This window comes from Mustela lutreola, chromosome 2, assembly GCF_030435805.1.
Source record: "Mustela lutreola isolate mMusLut2 chromosome 2, mMusLut2.pri, whole genome shotgun sequence".
Lineage (NCBI taxonomy): Eukaryota > Metazoa > Chordata > Mammalia > Carnivora > Mustelidae > Mustela > Mustela lutreola.
The window spans coordinates 222,308,300-222,332,532 of record NC_081291.1 but is presented as its reverse complement, the minus strand read 5'-3'; the positions used below and the strand labels follow the sequence as shown (position 1 = coordinate 222,332,532).

The window sequence follows — 24,233 nt, the reverse complement described above, 5'->3', positions numbered from 1 at the left end:
CGGCAGTCAGAGGGGGATATGGCTCTTATAACCCCCTCACTCCCGTTAAGGAGAGGGAGGGGGTGCCCAGACAGCACAGCAGACACGGAAGGACCCTCGTGGCACTGTCCATCGGTCACGGAACTCGGGTGGCATCCAGTATTTGCCGGAAGCCTGCCGGGAATGCCAGCCCAGGGGCATCTTCTGCCATTGTCCCACGAGGAAGCACGTGGCAAGTGTGCTACTGACCGCGTCCCGGCTGCGTGTGTCCTGTGATTTCGGGGAGACCAGGACAAGGCTGCACTGACTTCCGACCGATCAAGGTCACATCCTCAAGTTAAAGGCACAGGACGGGAGACATTGGGTTGTCCAGACTTGTGGGGGAAACACAGGCGCTCATTTTTGCCATCTGAGAACTGAATGCCGGAAATCGATATTCACTTCGGGTGTGGGGCCGTCTCACTGCTGTCACTTGCCGGCAGTGTCACTCATTCCTTGCTACGTGTCCATGTTAGATACGGATCAACGTCACGAGGGCTGCGGCTTTTAGAGTGAAGGCGCCCTTGGCCATCACTAAGCCTGGAATGTGGACACACGGGGACACTTACTCCTGCCCAGTGGGGGCGCTCCCGTGGGCCACAGAGACAAGCTTCAGGCCCCTCCCCGGAGTGTACTGGGGTCCAGCCAAGGCTTCCCCAGGTCAGCCGGTGTCACATGTCCAAAAGGGAGACCTCTGGATCCCCGTCACTGCAGACCACCTCCCCTCCGGCATGGTCAGCCCCCATGTCCCCTGCCTGGTGTCGGAGTGGCTGGGACATGTTGGGACATGTTAGTGGGATGGATTTAGAGGTGCACACTGAGTCCCCTGGGTAGCTAAGCTGGTGACAGCTGTCTGATGTGGGAATGGCTTCCAGGCATACTCCTGGTTCCCACTGAGCAAACCCGCCAGGAACTCCGATGTGAAGGTGGTTACCAGAGCAGGTATTGTGGTGTGGACACGTCCGTGATCACGAATGTGGCTATGACTGTGCCACGTGACCAGGAATACGCGCCCCCCACCACCCCGGCTATGAATGCGTGGTGTGGCCACAAATGTGATGGGGTCCCAGGTGTCTTGGCACCAGAAATACCTGATGTGGGGTGGGACGTGTGTGCGGGCTTTGACGCACGTGGAACAGAAGCTACTTGGAGGAAATCCTTTTAATCACGAAAACTCATTTCAGAGGACTCAGCTCCCACCTGTACCTAGACCAACAGAATCCTCTCTGTGAGAACGTAAACACGGGCCTCGCTTTTCCTTTTTTGACGGCATCATGGGAAATCAAGTTTCTCAGAATCCGTGTTTGAAGGAGCCCCACAACAGCAAAGAGGTCTGTGTGCGGTCACGTTTATGGATCCAAACTACCAGAACGAAATTCTGATCAACAGTGCTGGGGGAAACACGCCTCTATCCTTCCATCCAGCGCAGCAGGCTATGACACCGCCGCGTGCGGAGGCAATCAGCCACGCGCAGCCCAGCGACACCTGCTTGCTCGGTCCCTGAAGCGTCCGACTGGACTTCGGCTCAGGTCGTGATCTCGGTGATCACGCGATGGTGGGATTGATCACGATGGTGAGATGAGCCCCCGATCAGGCTCTGCGCTCAGCGGGCAGTCGGCTTGAGGTTCTCTCTCTCCTTCTGTCCCTCCCTCAGCTTGTGTGTGCTCTCTCAAATAAATAAATCTTTAAGAAAAAGTATACAGCCCAAAGTTATTTTTTAAAATATTTTATTTATTTGACACAGAGCAATCACAAGTAGGTGGAGCAGCAGCAGAGGCAGAGGGAGAAGCAGGCTCGCCGCCGAGCAGAGAGCTCGATGCGGGGCTCGATCCCAGGACCCCGGGACCATGACCTGAACCGAAGGCAGAGGCTAAGCCACCTGAGCCACCCACACGCCCCCCCCCACCCTGACAGCCCCCCACGTTATTTTTTGTGTTTGAGAGAGGGAGTGTGAGCCCACGTGCATGGGCATAGGGAGAGAGAGAATCTTTTTGTTTTTTGTTTGTTTTTTTTTTTTGTTTTTTTTTTTTTAAAGATTTTATTTACTTATTTGACACTCAGAGATCACAAGTAGACAGAGAGGCAGGCAGAGAGAGAGGAGAAAGCAGGCTCCCCGCTGAGCAGAGAGCACGATGTGGGGCCCGATCCCAGGACCCTGGGATCATGTCCTGAGCCGAAGGCAGAGGCTTTAACCCACTGAGCCACTCAGGCGCCCCTTGTTTTTTTTTTTAAGATTTTATTTATTTATTTGACAGAGAGAGAGATCACAAATAGGCAGAGAGACAGACAGAGAGAGAGATGAGGAGAAGCAGGCTCCCTGCTGAGCAGAGAGCCCCATGCGGAACTCGATCCCAGGCCCCTGGGATCATGACCCGAGCCGAAGGTAGAGGCTTAACCCACTGAGCCACCCAGGCGCCCCGGGAGAGAGAGAATCTTAAGCAGGATCCACACTCAGCAGCGCTGAGCCCAACACGGGGCTCGAGCTCACGACCCTGAGATCATGATCTGAGCCAAAGTCAAGAGTCAGAAGCTTAACCGACTGAGTCAGCCAGGTGCTCCTCCAAACTTGTTTCTTTATTAGCTGCCTGGCACATATAGAAGTATGTTAAGTGGTTGGGGCGCCTGGGTGGCTCAGTGGGTTAAGCCGCTGCCTTCGGCTCGGGTCATGATCTCAGGGTCCTGGGATCGGGTCCCGTATCGGGCTCTCTGCTCGGCAGAGAGCCTGCTTCCCTCTCTCTCTCTCTGCCTGCCTCTCCATCTACTTGTGATTTCTCTCTGCCAAATAAATAAATAAAATCTTTAAAAAAAAAAAAAAAGAAAAAAAAAAGTATGTTAAGTGGTTAATTAAAATGTTATTTTTCTGGATTTTGTGAGGTTTATAGTATATACCAGCTTTTAAAATTTGTAAGCTATTTTTCCTCATCCTATATAATATTCCTGGTCACATTCAACTTTGAATTTGTATGTTTGTATTGTATTTATTAAAAAGAGCCCTCTAGGGTGCCTGGGCAGCATCCCATGGAGGTCAGGATCTCAGGGTCCTGGGATCGAGTCCTGCATTGGGCTCTCTGCTCAGCGGGGAGCCTGCTTCCTCCTCTCTCTCTCTGCCTGCCTCTCTGCCTACTTGTGACCTCTCTCTGTCAAATAAATAAATAAATAAAATCTTTAAAAAAAAAAAAAAAAGAGCCCTCTAGATTCTATCAGGTCCCACAAAACCTGAATCCATCCTCGATAACTGGTCTACACATCTTTTTTTTCTTTTCTGTTAAATTTCATTGAACCCCTTCTAGCCTTAAGTAATATGTACGCATGGATATAGGAACTGAAAAAAAAAAAAAAGTTCCAGGTGCACCTGGGTGGCTCAGTGGGTTAAGCCGCTACCTTCGGTTCAGGTCATGATCTCAGGGTCCTGGGATCAAGCCACACATCAGGCTCTCTGCTCAGCGGGAACCCTGCTTCTCCCTCTCTCTCTGCCTGCCTCTCTGCCTATTCGTGATCTCTGTCAAATAAATCAACAAAACCTTAAAAAAAAAAAAAAAAACCCAACAGTTAAAAAAATAATAATAAAAAAAAAAGAAAAAAGTTCCAATACATTGTATTAAGAAATGAATGTCCAGGGTGCCTGGGTGGCTCAGTGGGTTAAAGCCTCTGCCTTCAGCTCAGGTCATGGTCCCAGAGTCCTGGGATCGAGCCTGGCATCGGGCTCTCTGCTCTGCTCTGCAGGGAGCCTGCTTCCCCCCCCTCTCTGCCTGCCTCTCTGCCTACTTGTGATCTCTATCAAATAAATAAATAAAATCTTAAAAAAAAAAAAAGAAATGAATGTCCAATAAAATATTTCTTAAGTTTATGAATGTTCACCAATATTGGAATTCATTTAGGGGCACCTGGAGGGCTCTGCCCGTGAAACGTCTGCCTTCGGCTCAGGTCATGATCTTGGGGTCCTGAGATTGAGCCCCCTTCGGGCTCCCTGCTCAGCTGGGAGTCTGCTTCTCCCTTTCCTGCTCCTTCTGCTTGTGTGTGCTGTGTGTCAAATAAGTAAGTAAAATCTTTTTTAAGGGGCACCTGGGTGGCTCAGTGGGTTAAGCCTCTACCTTCGGCTCAGGTCATGGTCCCAGGGTCCTGGGATCGAGCCCCACATCAGGCTCTCTGCTCTGCCAGGAGCCTTCTCCCGCCCCCCCCCCACCCCGCCTGCCTCTCTCCCTACTTGTGATCTCTGTCTGTCAAATAAATAAAATCTTTAATTAAAAAAAAATCTTTTAAAAAAATCTATAAAAATTGGAGTTTATTTATAAATAGGGTGGTAATATTTGTAAACAAAAGGTTTAAGAAAAATTAGGTTTTTATTAAAATTGAATTTTTGTGCCCCCCCCCCAGTTCCTATGTTGAAGCCCTAAACTCTGAAGTGCTGATGACTGGTAGTGGGGCCTCTGGGAGGAAGCTAGGGCTAGACGAGGTTCTGAGGGGGCCTCAGGATAAGGGTTAGGGCCCCTTAGGAGACTCCAGGGAGCGGCCCGTGGTGTGAGGACACAATAGGTGACCACCCGCAAGCCATGACAGGGACTATGCGCTGCCTCAGCCGGTACCTTCATCTCCAACGTCCAGAACCGAGACAACACTCGTCTGCTGTTGGAGCCCCCTTCCCTCCCCCGCCCCCCGCCCCCCACCCCGGCTCAGGTGCTGGTTTCACGGTGGCGCCCGAGATCTCCAACACTGAGCCCAAGTGTACGATTCAGCCCCCATCCTTGCTGCGTGTCCCTTCTCAAACCGGGGCCTCCAGCAGGGTCCCTGTCCGGGGCTCGGCACAGACCCCTCCCAACACCTCGAAGCCAACCTGGGGGCTTCCCAGTCACTGTCAACATCTGCGGTAGCTGTCCTGTCCCACAGAGCTTTCTCTGATCAACTTCTCTCTCCCCAGACAGCCCCTCCGCTACGAGGCTCAGCACACCTCCTCGCATGGCTTTCCCCGGGCCTCCTTCCCGAGGCTGCGACGGGGGAGAGGCGTGCACGGTCTTTGAACCCGTGGCCCAGACTCAGGCCCAGCCTAAGGCGAGCATTTAGACCAGTTGCTTACAGGCCCACGAGAGTGACGTTGCTCTATAAGGAACCCCATGTTGCCCGTTAACTCCTACACCCTAGTCTGTGTTTCAAGTCCTTTCCAGAATAAAGATGGCTGGAGGGCAGAGGGACGGTGGTCGGGGGAGGCGGCGGCGGAGGCTGGTGCTGAGCCCCGGAAACACACCCACGATCTGACTGTCCAGCCTGTCCTTGCATAAAGCGACCTCTGGCCGCCCGTTCAATACCACGGCCCCTTGGAGAACCCTGCTCTCTGCCACCACGAGAGGCCCACAGCCAAGAACGGGTTTGCCGTTTTTAAAGGTCGTAAGAACAAGACGTGAGACAGTGACTACACAGGGCAAACCTCAAAGAACCCCCACTCCGGTCCTTCACAGGAAGCCTGACGGCTCACGTGGCTTTGCATTGTTTGCACGTCGTGCGTCGGGCCTGTTCTAGAAACATCTGTGCCTCCCACGTGCAAGGTGTGGGGCCGCAGCCAGATGGGCTGGGTGGCGGGCTGGGAGCGGAGGAGCGCGCCGCTGGGTTCCGGGTGCTGGCTGAGAGCCGCAGCAGAGAACGCCGACCCCTCAGACAGAAGCCCGTGCCTGGAGGAGAACCAGACGAGCCGCACAAGCATCTGCTGGTTTTCGGTTATGAAGCAGCTGCCGGGCAGCGTCAGGACCAGAATTCCGCGTGAGCGCGGGCTGGACTTCCTCGCAGTCCAAGGGGATTTACTGTGACAGGTGGAAGAGAGCAGGCGTCTGGGAAGATGCCACTGTTCCGGTGACGGGGAACATACAAAAGGGAGTGGAATCATTCTCTTACTCCACTCGAACCTATTCAACGGGGTTAAAAGCCTTGTGAGGGGTGCCCAGGGGGCTCGGTCGGTTGAGCAAAGGCTTCTTGGCTTCAGCTCAGGTCATGATCTCAGGGTCATGGGATTGCGCCCTCACTGCCCCTGCCCCATCGGGCTCCACACTCCGTGGGAGACTGAGATTCTCTCCCTCTGCCCCTCGCCCTGCTCACTCGTGGTCGCTCTCAATAAAATCTTAAAATATAATAAAAAATGAAAAGTACATAAAAAACAATTAAAACCCTTGTGGAAACTGAAGCAACACCGTTTGTGAATCCCACGTGAGTCATCAGACCAGTTTCTGGAAATCCATCTGAAGCAAACAATACAAAACACAGCACGAGTCACCCAGAGGATTCTGGCTGCGCTGAGAGCAGGGAGACGAGCAAGAATCCAAAAACTGCCGCGCGGGCAGGTGTGGCGCTCCCAGAGGTGTTGGAGGCCACCGCATGGTTGGAGCCGAGAACCAAACCAGGCCCTGACTTGTGTCTCCTTTAAAGTCCAGACACCTTGGGCGCCGGGTGGCTCAGTTGGTTAAGCAACTGCCTTTGGCTCAGGTCGTGGTCCTGGAGACGGGGAACGAGTCCCGCATCGGCTCCCGGCTCCACGTCTCCCTCTGACCTTCTCGCCTCTCATGCTCTCTCTCACTGTCTCTCTCGCAAAATAAATAAATAAAATCTTTAAAAATATAAAGTCCGGACCCCTTGACAAGGGGTTAAGGACGGGAAAGCCGAGTGACCCGGAGCAAGGGTCTGCGCTGTGTGCCGGGCGCGCGCCTACGTGACCTCCCACACGCTCTCCCTGCAGCAGGAACAATCCGGTATGCGGTCAGGGTCAGGAATTCTCCGTGGGCCGCGTCGTTCCTGTGCCTCCCACGACCCACTCCCTGGCTGATTGTCTCGCTAATGGCTTTAGCCGAGACTACCTGGCATCACGAGGTTGGCTCGTAGTTGATGTAAACTTGTTCTAGAAACTAGCGGTCATGTGACTAGGTACTGCTGTATTCCTCCTCCTGGTGTGGTCTGCCTTATTTTTTATTTTTATTTTTTAAAGATTTTATTCATTTTACTTGACAGAGAGAGAGATCACAAGTAGGCAGAGAGGGGGAAGCAGGCTCCCTGCTGAGCAGAGAGCCCGATGCGGGGCTCGATCCCAGGACCCTGAGATCATGACCTGAGCTGAAGGCAGAGGCTTTAACCCACTGAGCCACCCAGGCGCCCCTGTGGTCTGCCTTATAAATGCTTGTGAGACGGGGAAGAACACCGGCCTTGCTGGACACCCTCCGCAGTGCTCCTCCTGCCCCCGTCTCTTCGTCTCTGAATTTCTTTCCACCGTTCTCTTCCCTCACGTTTCCTGGTCGATTTGTCGCGCCGGCAGCGACACAGAGGACACACCATGGCGGGTCCTGCACACACAGCCGTGGCCAGCACCCCTTGTGTCGGCTCTCAAGCCTTTCTGGAGGTCAGGGGAGAGGGAGCCAACTCCCGGAGAGACTGGAAAATAACCAGCGAAAAACTTCATGCAGGGGCGCCTGGGTGGCTCAGTGGGTTAAGCATCTGCCTTTGGCTTGGGTCATGATCCCAGTGTCCTAGGATCGAGCCCCGCGTCGGGCTCTCTGCTCAGCGGGTAGCCTGCTTCCTCCTCTCTCTGCCTGCTTCATGCAAATGAAAATACACTCCTACCCACTGCTGGGTTGAGAGCCGTGGGCCGCAGCGGCAGGAGCAGTCTGGGAAACGCACCGGGGATGTGCACTCCCCCTGGCCCCGCACACCCCATGAGTCCCGTGGCCAGTTTGCAGAGCCGGCTGGGACACGGGAACGCCCCGCAGGACAGCAAACTGTCGCAGAGCGCCATCCTACTGCTGCTCCTACCCTGAGGGAAGGCGTGGGAAGTGTTAGTAACGGGGTGCGGGCGTGGCACGGTGGATTCTCGGTTACTGCCCGCTTCCTTTCGGGTAACGCGGCTCTACTACTTTTATAGTAGAAAAATGCAACGAGGAGCCTCTCACCGAGGGGCTAAGGCGTCAGAAGTAACAGAAGGCCAGGCAGTGATCACAACAGTAGTTTTCATTTCCGGTGTTCTCACCTGGACTAGCTCGAGAAATGTGGGATGACTGAAAACTCAACTGTAATTACAAAGACACTGTGTCATTTGCTGTGCACGGAAGGGGCCAAGGACCAGAATTCAGACGAAGTGACGTACTGTCCGGGAGTCTGGGCCCATCGACAACCGCCATGTGAGAACAAAGCGAACCACTGAAGTAACAGGGATTCGAGGCGGGGCGGGGGGTGTGCGTGCCCCCTTCAGGCGGAGCTGGGCCGCCCTAATGAATGGGCCCACCTTCCATGACGGCATCACTGGGACATGACTCTCTCCCAGGAGATGGTTTATCTCGTCCCCACCGGGTGCCGGTGCAGAGACACCGCCCACCACCACCCAAGTCCCTCCACACTACTCACACCCCAGGCGTGTGAGTGACGCTACCATGACTGCTAGAAGGCCCCGCGGCTGAGCCAGAAACCCTCTGTAGCCTGAAGAGCCCAGAGTCCGCCGTGGCCATCGGGGGGCAGAGCTGCTCCACCGGACCCCACAAAACCAACCTCCGTCCCCAACCCCCCGCTGAACACATCCCCGAGCTGACACCCTATGCTTGACGCAGGTGAACAAAAGGCTTCTGCTCCTTCTCTGATACTGAAGTGCTATAACTCAGTGTTTATTTTCTTTGCAGTACAGTGGTTAGAATCAGTAGAACTCCTAGTCTGGCTTTCATAAGAACTAGGTCTGCCAAACCCGAAGGTATCACTACATTTACCAACGCCAAGCTGGTGAGACAGACTAACGACAGACCGGGGACCAGACACAGCGGATCGCAGCGAGGCAAGGTGCCTACGACTCTCTTGAGGCTATGGCTCACGGGGGAAAACCCCCGTGTACAGATGCTTCTAAATGCACAACTACACAAAGTGCTGCGAATTCGCTGTTCGCTGTCAAACGGACACAGATTACGCACGGCATGACCGGAGCGGGTTTTATTCTGCTGCCCAGACACCGGAAGCTTTCTTCTGTCAAGGGAGCGCTCAGTGGCGAGGGGACTCCCGTCCGGAAGAGGGCTGGGGAATCCGGAACTTGGACAGGTCCAGGTTGAGGTCTAAGAAGGTGTACGGGGTGTAGTCATGGTGCTGGAGGTTCCTGTACGTGGTATTATCAAACGGCTCGGCAGGGCTGGTGGCTTGAGCGGGCTCTGCGGGGGGAAAAGCAAGACTTGTGAGGACATGGGAGAGAAGGGCCTCCGCAGGCTCAATTCACAGACACCGGCGCACCCAGCACTCCTCACACACCCCTGCCTCAAATAAACGGTCCAAACAGAAAAGGCTGTGAAAGCAATAGAGTCTTCAGAAGCAAAATAGCGCAATGAGCTGAAAGCGTTTTCTAAAACACACCCGCTTTCCAATGGGACGGCTGCAAGTCATTAACTCCCGACTTCGCAGAACTCTGAAAATGCCTATGATTACGGGGGGCCACTTTAACTGCAGGAAGGCCACTTAAAGATGCAGGAAAAAAACCCAGATCTGTCAGAGCGCGGTCTTATCACAAATCAGGAGCAGGAAAAACTGTTGCAAAGCGAGCCTGCTAAGAATCTAAACACAAGAAAGTCAGACCCTGTTTTAACGACCCAACCACCAGCTCGAGGCGGATGGACATGACGTGTCGAGTTACCAACTTTTTCTGAAAAAGTTGTTGGTCTACTGTAGATTCAGACTAAAATATATAAACCGGAAACTTTCTTTCTTTCTGTGGAGAATGTCTGGTCATCCTAGAAGTCAAAGTGTGTGGCTGAAGCGAAGGAAATGCAGCCTTTCCTGCCGCGGGGCCAGGCGGTGTCAGAGAGCAGAGGTGCGTCTCTCGGGGGCTGCGGGTGGCGTGCCTACTGGTCCTGACTTCTGCCATTGGGGCTCTCCCAACTTCTACCTGGGGGCACGGAAAAGGACTTAGAAATAGATTCCCTACTTGGATTCATAGCAAATGTTTTGTTTTTCATGTGTTCAGTTGTATTAAACAAAAACAATGTCTTATTCAGACCTGCCATCTTTTCGATCTCGAGAAGAACCTCCCGATGCGCTGAGGGACGTCTTCAGAGCAGATACAGAGATGGTGCTAACTGAAGGGGAATGTGGGTTCAGAAAACTCGTGTGAAAATCTAGCCCGCCAGAGGGCAAGGGGCCAGGCGGCGGGGGCAGGAAGCCTGCCCAGGGACACCTGCCAGTGGGCCGTGCTCCGGGGCAGGGGCGGCCTCAGCCTCCGAAGGGCATAAGGAATGCAGGAAAAAGAACACGTCCGTAAAAATCAGAAGGAAACAAGGAAACTGTTTTTAAAATCGTTTGCAATGTGCAAACCCTGTCGTCATCCTAAAGGTCTGGGCACTGCCCTGCAGTTTACAGCAGAATGACGGAACAGTGCGGTTCCTGATGTCCTGACCCGTCTGGCAAGCGCGGGTACTTCTGTGTATTAACGAAAGAGGGAGAAAATGGAGGGCAGAAAACACATAAATTCTGTCCACACGACACAACCAGTAACAACAACGACCACTAGCGGACATCAGGCAAGAGGGGGCGGCTTTAGGAAGAGCACAGAGCAAACAGGAAGGGGCCGCGGCTGTTAGTAATGCATTTTACAGACATTCTGCGGAGCCCGGCTCTGCGCCCAGCGCCCTCCCTGCCCGCCTGCCTTGACCCCGCGACAGCACAAGCCACCTACACGCCAGTGCACCGCCACACGGTAGCGTAAAAGGAACCAAATACTAAACATTTATGACAGCAGAAGAGCCCTTCATAAAAATTCAGTATGGGAAAACGAAACAGCCCACTGTGTTTTTTTAAGTAAATCAGAGAAGAAGCATCATCCCGGGGAAAGAAGCCGGAAGCTGCTCCGGGCGCACCTGGGCCGCTCACTGCTCTAACTCCCCAAGCCGGGCTTGCCCCTCAGGCCTAAGGAATGGAAAGGCACTGCTCCCTGCAAGACCTCCCCAGAGGGCGAGCACGGCCCACGGGAGTCCCCCAGACCCGTTCCACAGAGAAGAGGCTCTCCAAGTTCGCGGAACAAGGTTAAGGGCAAGGACGTTAAATGGCCGCGGGGGGGGGGGGGGGGGGCAGAAATGACCCAGGCCTCCTGCCTCCGCTTCCGCCTCCATGGAAAGTGCCCCAGGGCTGTGCCGATTCTGACAGTCCTCTGCTTATCTGAGACCCGGCCCGGGGCCCACTGCTACCGCAGACACTTCTTCACACCGCCTGGGCCTCCAGCGGCCCGCCACCCGCACAGGAAAGGAGGTTCTCGAGAGAGCAGAGGTCAAGGTATACCCTGTGTGTCGCCCCGCTCTGCCGGGCCAGGCGCCGACGCCGTCTCGTCCTTTCCCTCGAGCTCCAGGCCTGCCGGCTTCCCGGGCTGGTGCTGGACGGGTGGTACCTGCTCTCCCAGCGCCTCCTCTCGAGCCTGCAGGACTCCTCCCACGATCCGCTTTCCAGAACCTTCCCTGCCGACCGGGGGAAACGCCCCCTCCCCATCGCGTTCCAGGACTTGTTTCTCCAAACGCCCATCTCTGGTCTCAGGAGGTGCCTGCAGCTGCCCCCCTGCTCTGCTTGCTTCTGACGATGGCACAGGGCTGGCAGCCGGCTGTGTAGACAAGCCTGACGTCACCGGCGTGGAGCTGGCAGCCGGCTGTGCAGACAAGCCTGACGTGGCGGGCGCGGGGCTACCAGCCGGCTGTGTAGACAAGCCTGACTTCACATGGTCAGGTGAGGCTTTTTTAACTTCCAGTGGTTTGGGACTTTCTTTATCTTTCTCACTTGATCTAAGTATTTTTCCCATTTGTTTCTCCTTTACGTTTTGCTTCATCAACTCCTTATCTGCGTGCAACCCGGGTGCTGTGGTTCTCGGTTTGGTGTCTTTTCTGTCCTCTAAGGGCCTCACAGGGGTCCCTTTCTTCTTTGCCTGCCGGGGCCTCTCTGGAGGGCTCGGGTCTGGCTGTCCCTGCTGGGACCGGGTCTTCTCTTTGGTGGAAGCTGCGATTTTGGGGGCTCCGTTTTCAAGCGAATGGGAGGCCTGCGGTTTGGGAAGGCCTCCTCTGCCCCTGCTTGTCACCTGAGGGCCAAGCGTGGAGCCGCCGCCCTCCTCATCAGACTCCGAGTCAGAGGAGCTGGACGACGAGGATGAGGAGGACGAGGACCCATCTGTCCCTCCCCTGTTCTCCTGAGCAGCTCTGGAATCCGAACCCTGTTTTCTGAATGGAGGCAGAACTTTTTGAGGAAACTCTACCAAAGTCTTTCTTGACAAAAACTCTGGAACCCCTTTGTCTGTGAATAGCACGCTATCCTCGGGACTGGGGCGAGGGCCAGCTACCCTCTCGCCCGGACTCACAACTGGGTAAGGACTGGGTGAAGACAAGTTTTTAGACAATTCAGCTGCTGCTGGGGTGGCTAGTAGCTTGCCCCTCTCCTTTGGTTCCACTACATCTAGGAAATGGCATAAAGAGGAATATTATTTTCAATAATTTGTAAAACAGTCTAAATTTATCAGTAAGTCAAAAACATTTCATTACTAACAACTTGTTATCCTAGTATTTTCAACATTATCGGCCCAAGAAATGTTCCAGGGGAACGCATTCTTAGGTCAAAGCCAAGCCACGTGACCTGGAACAGTAAGACACGTAAAGATTTTTCTTTGCAGCTGAAATATTTAAAAACAGGGATTATTACCAACAGAAGTAACAAACTTGTCTCCACTTTTCACAATAAGAACTTCTTTGATGATAATTTCACCCAAATTTCAAATAGTTCAACTATAAAGATATTTCCAAATGACTACTGAGGGTTTTAGAAATGGGTAATTTCTTAAATCTTGAAAGTCATCCACAGTGGATGTGCCCGAACCTTCTGGGAAACCCCCCCCCCACATCATGGGACAGTTGGGTGGCTCAGTGTAAGCCTCTGCCTACGGCTCAGGTCATGATCTCAGGGTCCTTGGATCCACCCCCGAATCGGGCTCTCTGCTCAGCGGGGAGCCTGCTTCCCCCCCCCCCCGCCTCCTTGTGATCTCTGTCAAATAAATAAATAAAATCTTTAAAACAAAAACAAAAACCAGGACAGGGATAAGCACCTGGTTTGCATTTGGGTGTGTGCGTGCATGCGTGCATGTGTGTGTGCACGTGCGCGCGTGCGTGTGTGTGTGTGTGAGTGAGAGTGAATGCTGGGGGGGTGACGGGGTGGGGAGAATGTCATTCAAATAAACCTGCCCCACGGGGAAGAGAAGTCCTTCAAAATCACAAGTCATCTGGGGACTTCCTCAGCCACAGAAAAGTATTACACAACCAAAAAGGTCTAAAATAACTTGGTGCATAGATCATTGGAAACAACAAGTTTTAAGCCCGGGGGCGGGGGGAGGGGTGGGGGAGAGAAAGACAGAATAAGTGCTAATGTAAAACGCTTGCATTTTGTAGAGTCAATCATTAAAAAAATTAGATTGCATAGTACACTGATCAGAACCAATTTCATTCAATTTTCTCGGGTGGTACATCTTTTCTAACCATAGAGATTTGAAGAAAAATATAAGACAAGTGTTGTAAGCTACAGTTACTTTCCAAATCTAAAGCAAAACTTAAAAATACACTGCGGCTGAGCAGGCGCCAGACGCGGCGACTCTGTTCTCAAGTGCCGGAGCCCATCTCATCCTCAAGAGACCTCGACCCTTCTTCTCTCCAGCGGAAAGAAGCGTAGTCCTGACTTTACTGTCCTGCCAGTATCCACAGCGGCTTCTCACTGTTCTCTGGGCTCTGGGACCTACACGCGACAGGAGCACAGGAAACACAGAAAACGGAGGAATAACCACAAATCGGAAACGGGCCACCGAGAGGAAAACAGGCATGTGAAGGGCTTGATGGCCCAGCCAGAGCTGACCGTGGGGGCTCACGCCACGCCCTGCACCACCCCCTCCAGCCCCCGCGTCCCCACCGCAGTCACCACTGGCCCCTCCATCAGCACCAGCACTGCCGTGTCCCCGCCGCGGCCAGCCCAGAGTCTGCATCCCGAATGCCCCGACTCTCAGAACACACACGGAGCTCTGGGACCACATTCACCACAAGAACGAGGCAAAGGAGGGGTGCCTGGGGGGCTCGGTTGTCAAGTATCTGCCTTCGGCTCAGGTCATGGTCCTGGGGGTCCTGGGATCGAGCCCTGTGTCGTGTTCCCTGCTGGGCAGGAAACCTACTTTTCCCTCTCCCACTCCCCCTGCTTGTGTTCCCTCTCTCGCTGTCAAATAAATAAATAAAAAGTCTTAAAAAAAAAATTAGGCAAAGCAGTGTATGCACACTTGAACTCTCTAGACTGTACCTGAATCAGCTCAGAAACTTCTAGTGGCCCCCACACCCACTAGCCTAAATTTTTTTTTTAAGATTTTATTTATTTGACAGAGATCACAAGTAGGCAGAGAGGGAGGCAGAGAGAGAGGAGGAAGCAGGCTCCCCGCTGAGCAGAGAGCCCAATGCGGGGCTCGATCCCAGGACCCAGCTGGGATCATGACCTGAGCTGAAGGCAGAGGCTTTAACCCACTGAGCCACCCAGGCGCCCCTAAATTTTCTAAGTATGAAAAGTTACGTTAAAATAGGAGTATCTTAGATAAACTGCTTTGAGTAGAAAAGTTACAACACCTGAATCTTCCAAAATGTTGTTGTGGGGATTTAAAAAATTTCAAGTTAATTATCAAAATTACATTGTAGGTTGGTTTATCATCTACTGAAAACGGAAAGAAAATTTCAAATGGGACCAACAGTGGTATCACTTAGGAACTGAAAAGAAAATTTCTATAGTATGAAATAAAAATGTTTTAAGGTCTTTTTTTTTAAATTTTATTTATTTATTTGACAGACAGAGATCACAAGCAGAGAGAGGGGGAAGCAGGCTCCCCGCTGAGCAGAGCGCCCGATGCGGGGCTCGATCCCAGGACCCTGGGATCATGACCCGGGCTGAAGGCAGAGGCTTTAACCCACCGAGCCACACAGATACCCCATTAAGGTGTCTTTTATTCACGCTAAAATTATTGGAAGAATTCCACAGAAAGGCTAAGAGACGAAAATAAAGTATTGCGTTTTGCATTTTTAAAAAAATATTTTATGTATTTGAGAGAGAGCGAGCGAGAGAGAGAGCGTGCGCGCGCAAGAGAACGCAAGCTGGAGGGACAGGCAGAGGGCAACGGAGAATCGGGCCCCCTGCTGAGAAAGCAGCCTGATGCGGGACTGGATCCCACACCCCGAGATCATGACCTGAGCCAAAGGCAGATGCTTCACCGAATGAGCCACCCAGGAGCCCCTACATTTTGCTTTTCAACGAGCTGATTTCTGACCCAGTGCCGGGGTCCACTTGGGACTCAGAAGGAAGTTGCCACAGTGGTCCGGAGCTGCCACTAAGAGCCACGATTCCGGAGACCGCACTCCACCGCGCAGTGCAGAATGTCACCGGAAAAAAGCTGCCTCGTGTAGAGGACCGACGGCTCTCACCTTACGACCCTAATGGCTTGTTCTCATGAAGCCTCTATCTGGAGGCAGGAAGCCCATACGCCAAGAGTTCTAGTTTGATGCTGACCTTCTCTGACAAACGTATGAAAGTGCGTCGTCCCTAACTCTAGCCAGCGAGGCCGAGCACAGGCCAGGGACGTCCGCGGACTGCTTCCACGGTCAGAGACCAGATAAACGACCACAGCAGCCTCCACACAATCAAGGTCCACGAGCTCCCGCAACAGCACCGAGAAGCCCTACTGCTTCTCTCTCTCCTCTCTAAACGGACCTTGTCCTTCCCCAATCTCTTTTCTACTCAGATGAAAAATGAGGGCATGACCTTCAAGTCTTTAGTGGTCTCCTTATCAAAGCCTTTTTTTTTTTAAGTTTTTATTTTTAAATAATCTCTACGTCCAACGTGGGGCTCGAACTTACAACCCTGAGATCAAGACCTGCGTGCACCACCGACCGAGCCAGTTGGGCACCCCCAGTGGTCTCCTTGTTCGAGGAAAAAAGGCCTATTGCTGCTGGCAGTGGATTAGCCCTGTCAGAGTTCTTCCCTATCTTCTCCCTGGGGCACAGAACTCATCTGGGCCACAAAGCACACTCAAACACAAACATGTTTCCACAACGGCTACTCAAATTTTATATGCTGATTAAAACTCTTCCTTTTGTACATGTACAGGACTATAAAGCTGTGTTTTTTTTTTAAATGAATACCTGAGAATTGAGTTTTTTTTTTCCAGAGGCAGAACAGCACAGCGATGGACAGTACAGACAGTGGGGCCTTACTGGCCGGGTTCCCGGCTGGCTCCACCATTGCCCTATGTGGGACCTGGGGCAGCTCACGGACCTCTTCCCGCCTCGACTCTGTTGTCTAATACCGCAGGGACAGTAACAGTGTCCACTCACAGGGTGCTGGGGACCAGACGAGAGACTGCACGGAGTGCTGGGGACAGTGCCTGGCACCTGGTTAGGAATAAATACAGCAGGGACGCCTGTGTGGCTCAGTTGGTTGGACAACTGCCTTCGGCTCAGGTCATGATCTCAGAGTCCCAGGATAGAGTCCCACATCCGGCTCCCAGCTCCACGGGGAGTCTGCGTCTCTCTCTGCCCTTCTCCTCACTCATGCTCTCTCTCCCTGTCTCTCTCTCAAATAAATAAATAAAATCTTAAAAAAAAAAAAAAAAAGGAATAAATACAGCAAAGCCCTATTTCTGGAGAATCCTCACTTTTCAAACTGAAGTGAGGACTGGAAATGGGTGATTAACTCTGGCTTCCTGACTGATTCTTTACAAAGTGACACAGGAGTTATTAAGTCAATGATTAAGTTATTAAGTCAGGGGCGCCTGGGTGGCTCAGTGGATTAAGCCGCTGCCTTCGGCTCGGGTCATGATCTCAGTGTCCTGGGATCGAGCCCCGCATCGGGCTCTTTGCTCAGCGGGAGCCTGCTTCCTCCTCTCTCTCTGCCTGACTCTCCGCCTACTTGTGATCTTTCTCTCTGTCAAATAAATTAATAAAATCTTTAAAAAACAAAAACAAAAAAAAAAAAAAAAAAAAAAAAAAAAAGTTATTAAGTCAATACTGACTGAGGCAAAACCCAGCTAGCTAGTGCCTGCATTCGAAGGAACATCAGAGCCGGGGAGCCCGGCAGTTCTGCAGGATGGGGGACCTACAAGGAGACCCTGGACTTGGGCAGCTGTGCTGGCGGCCCCCCTCGGGAAGGACGTGTGGGCCACAAGAAGCTGGAGCTCCAGATGCAGTGAGCCAGGAGGTGCTCTGTAACCCCGGGGTCCTGCCTCTGAGGCAGACCCTTTGACTAGAGATGCGACCCCAAGGGTGGGCGCTTGGGGCCCAGTCTGCATGCAGGCAACTTCCGTTAGAGCGTCCGAGGCCATGGAGTGGACAGGGCTTCAAGCTGGCAACGTGCCAGGCAAAAAGACCCTCAACCAGTCTTCCAAGTACTGATGCTTTGGCAGACACAGAGACCTGCACACGTCCATTTTTCCTCATACAGGGATGAGAGATTTTTAAAATTATGGGACACAAACGTGCTGTGCGTTATCACCTCCTGCTGGCCCTGCTCAGGCAGGGAGGCTCTGCCTCCAGGGGCGGGAATGACACAGGCCTGAGCCCAACTCCAGCTCGGCGCTCCCTTCTCATAACTGTACCAGAACTGCCCCAAGACCCAGCACCCCATCCCGCTCACATATCCATTAACCCAGTGCTATAAACCTAGGACGGAGGAGCGCAGATACAGGACTAAAAGTCACTAAAGGCAGGGATAACCTAAGCCGAGATGAAACTTATCATCAGTACGCACTGACAGAATCCCGAACAAGTGCCAGGCATAACGCAGAATCGAACTGACATTCTAGCTGTAAATGTTTTTAGGAGACATCATGGTGCTGTGGTTTTGCTAAAAAGGAAAAAAAAAGGATTCTGGGTTTAAAACTGGACTGAGTTAAATGGAACAGAACATTCTGAATTAAACAGAATTTGCCTGAGCTGCCATCCAGAAGGGGTATTTCCTCAGCCAACATCGACAGGGCAGGAAAGGCAGCTGGGGGCCAGCACACCCAACAATGGGCCAATATTTTAAATGCTACCAATGGTTTTTTGTGCATACTAAGGAGGAACAAAACGAAAACTATCTAAGCACTTTCAAATACTCAAACTGAGGAAATGGAAAACAATGAAAACAAGACCAACTCAGATGATCATTCCACATATAAAGGTTTGCAGAGACTACAATATACATCTTCAATTTTTTTAAGATTTTAAGTAATCTCTCCAGCGTGGGGCTCAAACTCACAACCTGGAGATCAGAGTCTTACCCTCCACTGACTGAGCCAGTCAGGTGTCCCTATAATCAGTTATTAGTAATGAAGAGGCAGTACAAACAGTACAAACATACTGTTGCCTTTTCTATCTTCCTTCCATGAGGATATGCTACATCGTATTTGGGAGAAGAAAAAAGTAGTAAAAACCAGCAATCCAGTCAAAATGACTATGGAAACAGTTGGACACAGATCAGACATCGAGCTTCATCAAAGTTGTAATGGAAAACGGCACTTCTCCTTCACTCCCTCTCCACGGTCATAAAAGGATGCTTCCAACCCTGGACCATGGCCAACCAAAGTCCGAGTTTCAGAGACACTGAGAAAAGCCATAACTGGGGGGAAGAAAAGCCAGGTAGGTTTCTGAGCTGCCACGGGACCGTGGGACTGTACTTGGGCCATCTCAATGACCCAGCCTTCTCACTCTGCACCCCCTGCTACGTGTTAGAGTATGGCTCTTAGAAAACACAGGCAGGGGCACCTGGGTGGCTCAGTGGGTTAAAGCCTCTGCCTTCAGCTCAGGTCATGATCTCAGGGTCCTGGGATCGAGTCCCGCATCGAGCTCTCTGCTCGGTGGGGAGCCTGCTTCCTCCTCTCTCTTTCTCTGCCTGCCTCTCCATCTACTTGTGATTTCTCTCTGTCAAATAAATAAATAAAAACATCTTTAAAAAAAAAAACCACACACACAGGCAGAACTGGTTCGGGGCTAAATACTGAGTCAAATACTGTTCCATGTCTGATGTGTTTGGTCTAAAATCCGTCACAGATCTTACGTCTGATTATAACCTGGACACTGCTAGAAATGAAGAATCGGGGCACCTGGGTGGTTCAGTGGGTTAAAGCCTCTGCCTTCGGCTCGGGTCGTGATCCCGGGGTCCTGGGATGGAGCCCCATGTCGGGCTCTCTCCTCATGAGGGAGCCTGCTTCCTTTCCTCTCTCTCTGCCTGCCTGTGATCTCTGTCTGTCAAATAAATAAAATCTTTAAACAAAAGAAATGAATCAAATCTCGTGGTCAGTAGAACTTCTCAGGCTTGGAGACCAGACTGCTTTATGTACTCTGCATTCTCTTTCCCTTAGGACTATCATTAAAATCTTACTTTTTGGTGGGCTTTGCCTCTTGGAATTCGGTGGCAGTCCCTTTTCGGTCTTCCCTGATTCTGCAGAGAGGGAAACCGTGGAAGCAAGTCCCCGACACAGCCGTGCTTCTCGGAGCACAGTCTGAGGGAAGAAGGAACAGACAGAGACATTTTATGGCAAAGCCATTCGGGAGCTGTCGCGACGCAGAACTACTCCGTGCCACTACTCGTCATTCCCGTGGTCTATTCCTCTCGGTGATTACAATTCCCAAAACATGGGTATTACGGAAATTTTGGAAAATACCAAAACAACTGTAAGAAAAAGAATCCCACAGGACGGTCGTTATTAAGTACGTAACCGCGAGAGAAGCCGAGCCAGAGCTGCTCCCGCGCCCACGGCTGCAGCCCCGGTCACCTGCGCACCCACAGGAAGACGCCGGCCCAGGCCCGCAGCGCTGAGCGGAGACAGCGCCCGGCCGTCGCTCACGCGGGCGAGTGACCCGCACGTCCGAAGCGCCCGCACGGCGGGCGGCGGCCGTCTCACGAGCCGGCCAGCTCCGGGCGCTCTCCCGAGGCCGGGCGCTCTCCCCGAGGCCGGCGCGGCGGGGCTGCCTCCGCGGCGGCGCCAACACTCGCTCGCACCGGGGCCTCCGGGGCTCGACGGCGCACCCTGCAGCCGAACCCCGCCTCCTGCACTGCACCGGGCGCGCTCTCCTGCGAGCCGCCACGACTCCAGTCCCGCGGGCGGCCCCTCGTACCGGCAAGAACGCCCTCGTCCCTGTCCCCTGTCCGCCAGGCGGGGTCCGGCCGGCGGGCGCCCCGCCGCGGCCCGTGCGTCACCCGCGCAGCCAGCCAGGAGCTCCCTCCTCCCTCTGCGGCCTGCACACGAGGTCAAGACGCGGTCCTCAACGGTGCCGACGCCGCGGGCTCCCCGGGGGATCGCGCTCCGCCAGGGGCCGGGGCCCGGCTCGTGCCCGCCCCAGCGGCCGCCCCGGGGCCCGCGCCCTGCCCTGCCCGCGGGAGGCGGGTGAGCGGCCAGCAGGGCGGCTGGGGATGGCCCTGGCCCTACACGGGCTCCCGCCGCCGACCCGGCTCCCCTGTACCTTCAGCGCCGCGGACCGTCCTCGCCGCAGCAGAAGGGAGGCCGCCATGACCGGGACACCGGGGAGCAGCGGGGACGGCCGGCGGAGCGGGAGGTCGCGCCGGGACTGACGTCACCGCGGCGCGCGCACCACCGGCGAGGTCCCGCCCCCGGGGCCGAAGGAACCAGTCACAGGGAGGCCCGGGGGCGGGGCTGAGGCCGGGACGTGCGGGCGCCGCCCAGCCGCCTGCGCTCCGCGGCTCAGGCCCCGCCCCCGGGCGGCGCAGCCACTCACCGGCGGGCGGTCCCCGCGCGCGGCCGTCGGGGTGCTTCGCTGCGCCCTTGTCGGCGAGGGCGTCCCCTCCCCGGGCCGCGGACTTCCGGCGGCGCCCGGGCCCTGCCTCGGGCCCGCAGTCGCCTGTGCGGTGGCCGCGCGCGCGTCGGCCCCGGCCTCGGCGGGGGTGGGACGCAGCCCGCGGGCGCGGCGGACAGTGGACGCCGCTGCTGCCGCCACCTCGGGCGGGGCCCTGGGTGCGCGGAGCGGGCGGCGGAGCGGGCGGCGCGGGGGTGCAGGCCGCACCGACCCGGGTGTCGGCGGCCGGCGGAGCGGAGGCCCGAGTGCGCGGAGAAGCGGGGCCGGCCTGGTCGGCTCCGCCGTCGGTCGCGCCTCCCCGCCCCCATCCTGCCCCGTCCGGGGACTGCCGGACGGACCAGCCCACTCCTCCGACTGCGGGGACCGCGGGGAGACGCGGGGAGGATCGATGGGCAGACCCCGGTCCTCCAGCCCCGTAGCCAGGGCGACGGGAGAATGAAACGCGACCTGCCACCCGTCAGTCTCCCAGGAGCAGAGCGACCGCCCGAGGTCCTTGGTCTCTGCAGAAGGGAAAATCTTGACAACAGATTTATCCTTTTTTTTTTTTTTTAAATGATTTTATTTATTTATTTATTTGACAGATCACAAGTGGGCAGAGAGGCAGGCGGAGGGGGTTAGCAGGCTCCCCGCTGAGCAGAGAGCGGGATGCGGGGCTCCATCCCAGGCCCCTGAGATCAGGACCTCAGGGAAGGCAGAGGCTTAACCCACTGAGCCACCCAGGAGACCCAGATTTATCCTTTTTAAAAATATTTATTTATTTACTTTTAGTTGAGAGAGAACAAGCAGGGGAAGGGGCAGAGGGAGAGGAGGAAGCAGGCTCCCTGTGGAGCCGGGAGCAGGGCTCAGGACTCCATGCCGGACTCCATCCCAGGACCCTGGAGTCATGCTTGGCTTGAGATGAATTGGAGGCAGAGGCTTAACCCACTGAGCCGCCCAGGTGCCCCAACAGAATTCTCCTTTACTCATATCAGATGTTCTCTTGTCTCCAGCGGAAAGTTCAAGCTTGCCTTGTAAAGCCTCAAGAATCAAGTGTCAGCCTCAAAAATAACATGAAAAGTCCAGCCCCACTGGGACCAGTGTGGTCACTGGCCACAGTGGCCTGAGGAGAGCTCACCCACTGATGAGGGAACAGAAGGCAAGCTGGGGACAAAGCAGAAGCTGACACTCCACACACCCCCCATGGAATATAGGTGGGATCCCTCAGGCACTCCTGGCTGCCCTTAAGGAAAAACAAGCCGTTAATTCGTAGGGATCACAGTCCTGCAAGGCCTGGGTCTGCCTCCATTTACACACGTCCTAGTGATGTACAAGGAGGAAGCTTTCTTAGCGGTAGCCAAACTTCCAGACACCCATAACTTTCCTGAAACCCTAACATCACCCTCCCCTCCATAAAACTGAGGGAGGGTGAAAAAGAAATGTAAATAAAACCGAATTTCTTCTAAACCTGCAGGCCAGTGGTGAGGGCGTGTGTGAAGAGAGGAATGTAACACTCTTCCAGGAAGCTCCCAACTATCTTACTGTTAACGCCTTACTAGAAGGTTCAACAACCTTAAGTTGGCAACAGCAAGGCCTCTGGTATCCCGTGAGTCTTCTTTAACATATGAAAGTTCCTTCTAGAAACCTCCCTTTTTTCTCACCAACCCCACAGTAGATAATCAGCCACACTCACAACCCTGGGGGGCGGGGGGCAGCCACTCTTTCTGCCCACAAGTCCTGTCCCCATGCTTTAATAAGCCACCACTGTGCACCAAAGATGTTTCAAGAATTCTTTCTTGGCTGTAGGCTCTGGACCTCACCCCACCGAACCTTACCTAGATTTCCAAACCCCATTAGTATGGTTGAGGGGAGCCCTGGCAAAGAAGAGACATCGGGACTGGGGGGAGCCGTGCTGGTGGTTTTCCAAAGAAGCAGTGAGAGTGCGGGTGAAGGTAACTATGGCAACAAGGCAAGACCAAGGTCTGAGCTTGGAGGGAGCAGGACCTACTGGAAGCTAACTCCGCAGTCAGGGAGGACAGCGGGGGTGGACATCAGGACGAGGGAATAGAAAGGACAGGGCCAAGTGCAAGAACCAAGTACAAGGTGTTGCAGGAAAATCGAAGAAGCAGATGCCAGAGAGAGGGGATCTGTGCCTTCAGGAGTATTTGCGGAGCGGGGATTATACCGTGTTTTCCGATCAGCTGGAAACCTGTAGACTAGATTCCGTTTCTCCTGCACCCATCGCCTTGCCCAGCAAGAAATAACTCGGCGGTTTTTAGGCAAAAACCTCAAAAACTTATGTTTGCCTATATTTCCTTATTAATCACACAAAGACCTATCTAAGTTACTCCAAACCTCCCTTCAGTCTCCTGAAGGCCAATTAAACATCTTTTTTTTTTTTTTAAGATTATTTATTTATTTGACAGACAGAGATCATAAGTAGGCAGAGAGGCAGGCAGAGAGAGAGGAGGAAGCAGGCTCCCTGCTGAGCAGAGAGCCCGATGCGGGGCTCGATCCCAGGACCCTGAGATCATAACCTGAGCCGAAGGCAGAGGCTTTAACCCACTGAGCCCCCCAGGCACCCCAATTAAGCTTCTTTTTAAGATAACTACAAAATGGAGCATCCCTTGGACCCAACCCTGGGCTCCAATGTGTTTGGGCCGAAAAGGAAAATAAAAGTCCTCATGTTCCTGCCGTCCTCACACATACATGTGTTCTTGCCTGCTGCTGCCCCTCGGAACAATTTGTTACTTAAACTGTAACCCCTGGAGGATTTTACTAGTTGCCAAGCACATTTAGATATGGCCTTCAGAAATACATATACTGGCAACAGGTCTTTGGGGAGAAGGACGATGTACGACCGTGAAGCTGGGCAGCTGGGGGTGCCCGGCCCGCCCAGGGCGGAACACCGCCAGCTTCAGGGAAGCCGGGCACCGGAGAACGCCCGGTCAGCTCAGGGTGGAATGAAAACCGCCTGCTTCCCTTTTCCGTTCTTGCTCCTTTCTCTTCCCAGAAGCGCCCGTCGTTAGTTAGCTGAGTCCTTTGAATGTGCTTGGTCAACTATAAACTTGATCCTCCTTCTTGCTTGAATGCAAGACGTGACTAACGTTTGACCTTCATCAATCCTTCTAGTGGCTATTGTTTTCTAGCCAATAAAAGTGAGCCGGTGGAGTTGCTCGGGGCAGCAGTTCTTTTCGACTGTTGTCGGCTCTTCCCAGTCTCTTACTGCGGAGTTGTTTGTGCCTAATTCTTCTCGTCACCGACTGCCAGTGGCACTTGCTCCAGACGCACACGCTTTTTAAAGCCCCAAGGAAAATGTGTTATGGCCTTTTCTATGCAGGTTAATACAACTTAATTACATGTTTTACGTGAAGCGTGTTTTTGTTTGTTTTACAACGCTTTCAGTAACACTGGTTTTTTAAA

General features: G+C 53.6%; 1 protein-coding gene across 3 annotated transcripts; it reads right to left on the bottom strand.

Moving 5' to 3' along the window:
* Positions 1-8,618: 8,618 nt before the first annotated feature.
* NDUFV3 (NADH:ubiquinone oxidoreductase subunit V3) lies at positions 8,619-20,636 on the bottom strand. 3 transcript variants are annotated; one of them, XM_059164824.1, is made up of 4 exons: positions 20,484-20,636; positions 19,402-19,522; positions 11,281-12,432; positions 8,619-9,167 (listed from the first exon to the last, which is right to left on the bottom strand). In XM_059164824.1, exons 1-4 carry the CDS (start codon positions 20,529-20,531, stop codon positions 9,004-9,006), a joined length of 1,485 nt encoding a protein of 494 aa, XP_059020807.1. In that variant the 5' UTR covers positions 20,532-20,636; the 3' UTR covers positions 8,619-9,003. The 3 variants fall into 3 exon arrangements, with proteins under 3 accessions (XP_059020807.1, XP_059020810.1, XP_059020808.1); XM_059164827.1 differs by lacking the exon at positions 11,281-12,432; XM_059164825.1 differs by lacking the exons at positions 8,619-9,167; positions 11,281-12,432 and adding an exon at positions 13,447-13,755.
* Positions 20,637-24,233: the final 3,597 nt, after the last annotated feature.

Excerpts from the sequence above, each read along its gene's own strand:
- NDUFV3 (XM_059164824.1), bottom strand. The coding sequence starts at position 20,531 with ATGGCGGCCTCCCTTCTGCTGCGGCGAGGACGGTCCGCGGCGCTGAAG. Across the intron at positions 12,433-19,401 it reads GAGGCAAAGCCCACCAAAAA|ATGTAGTGGAACCAAAGGAG; the intron begins GTAAGATTTTAA and ends GCCATTTCCTAG. Across the intron at positions 9,168-11,280 it reads AGAGCGGGGCGACACACAGG|AGCCCGCTCAAGCCACCAGC; the intron begins GTATACCTTGAC and ends TTCCCCCCGCAG.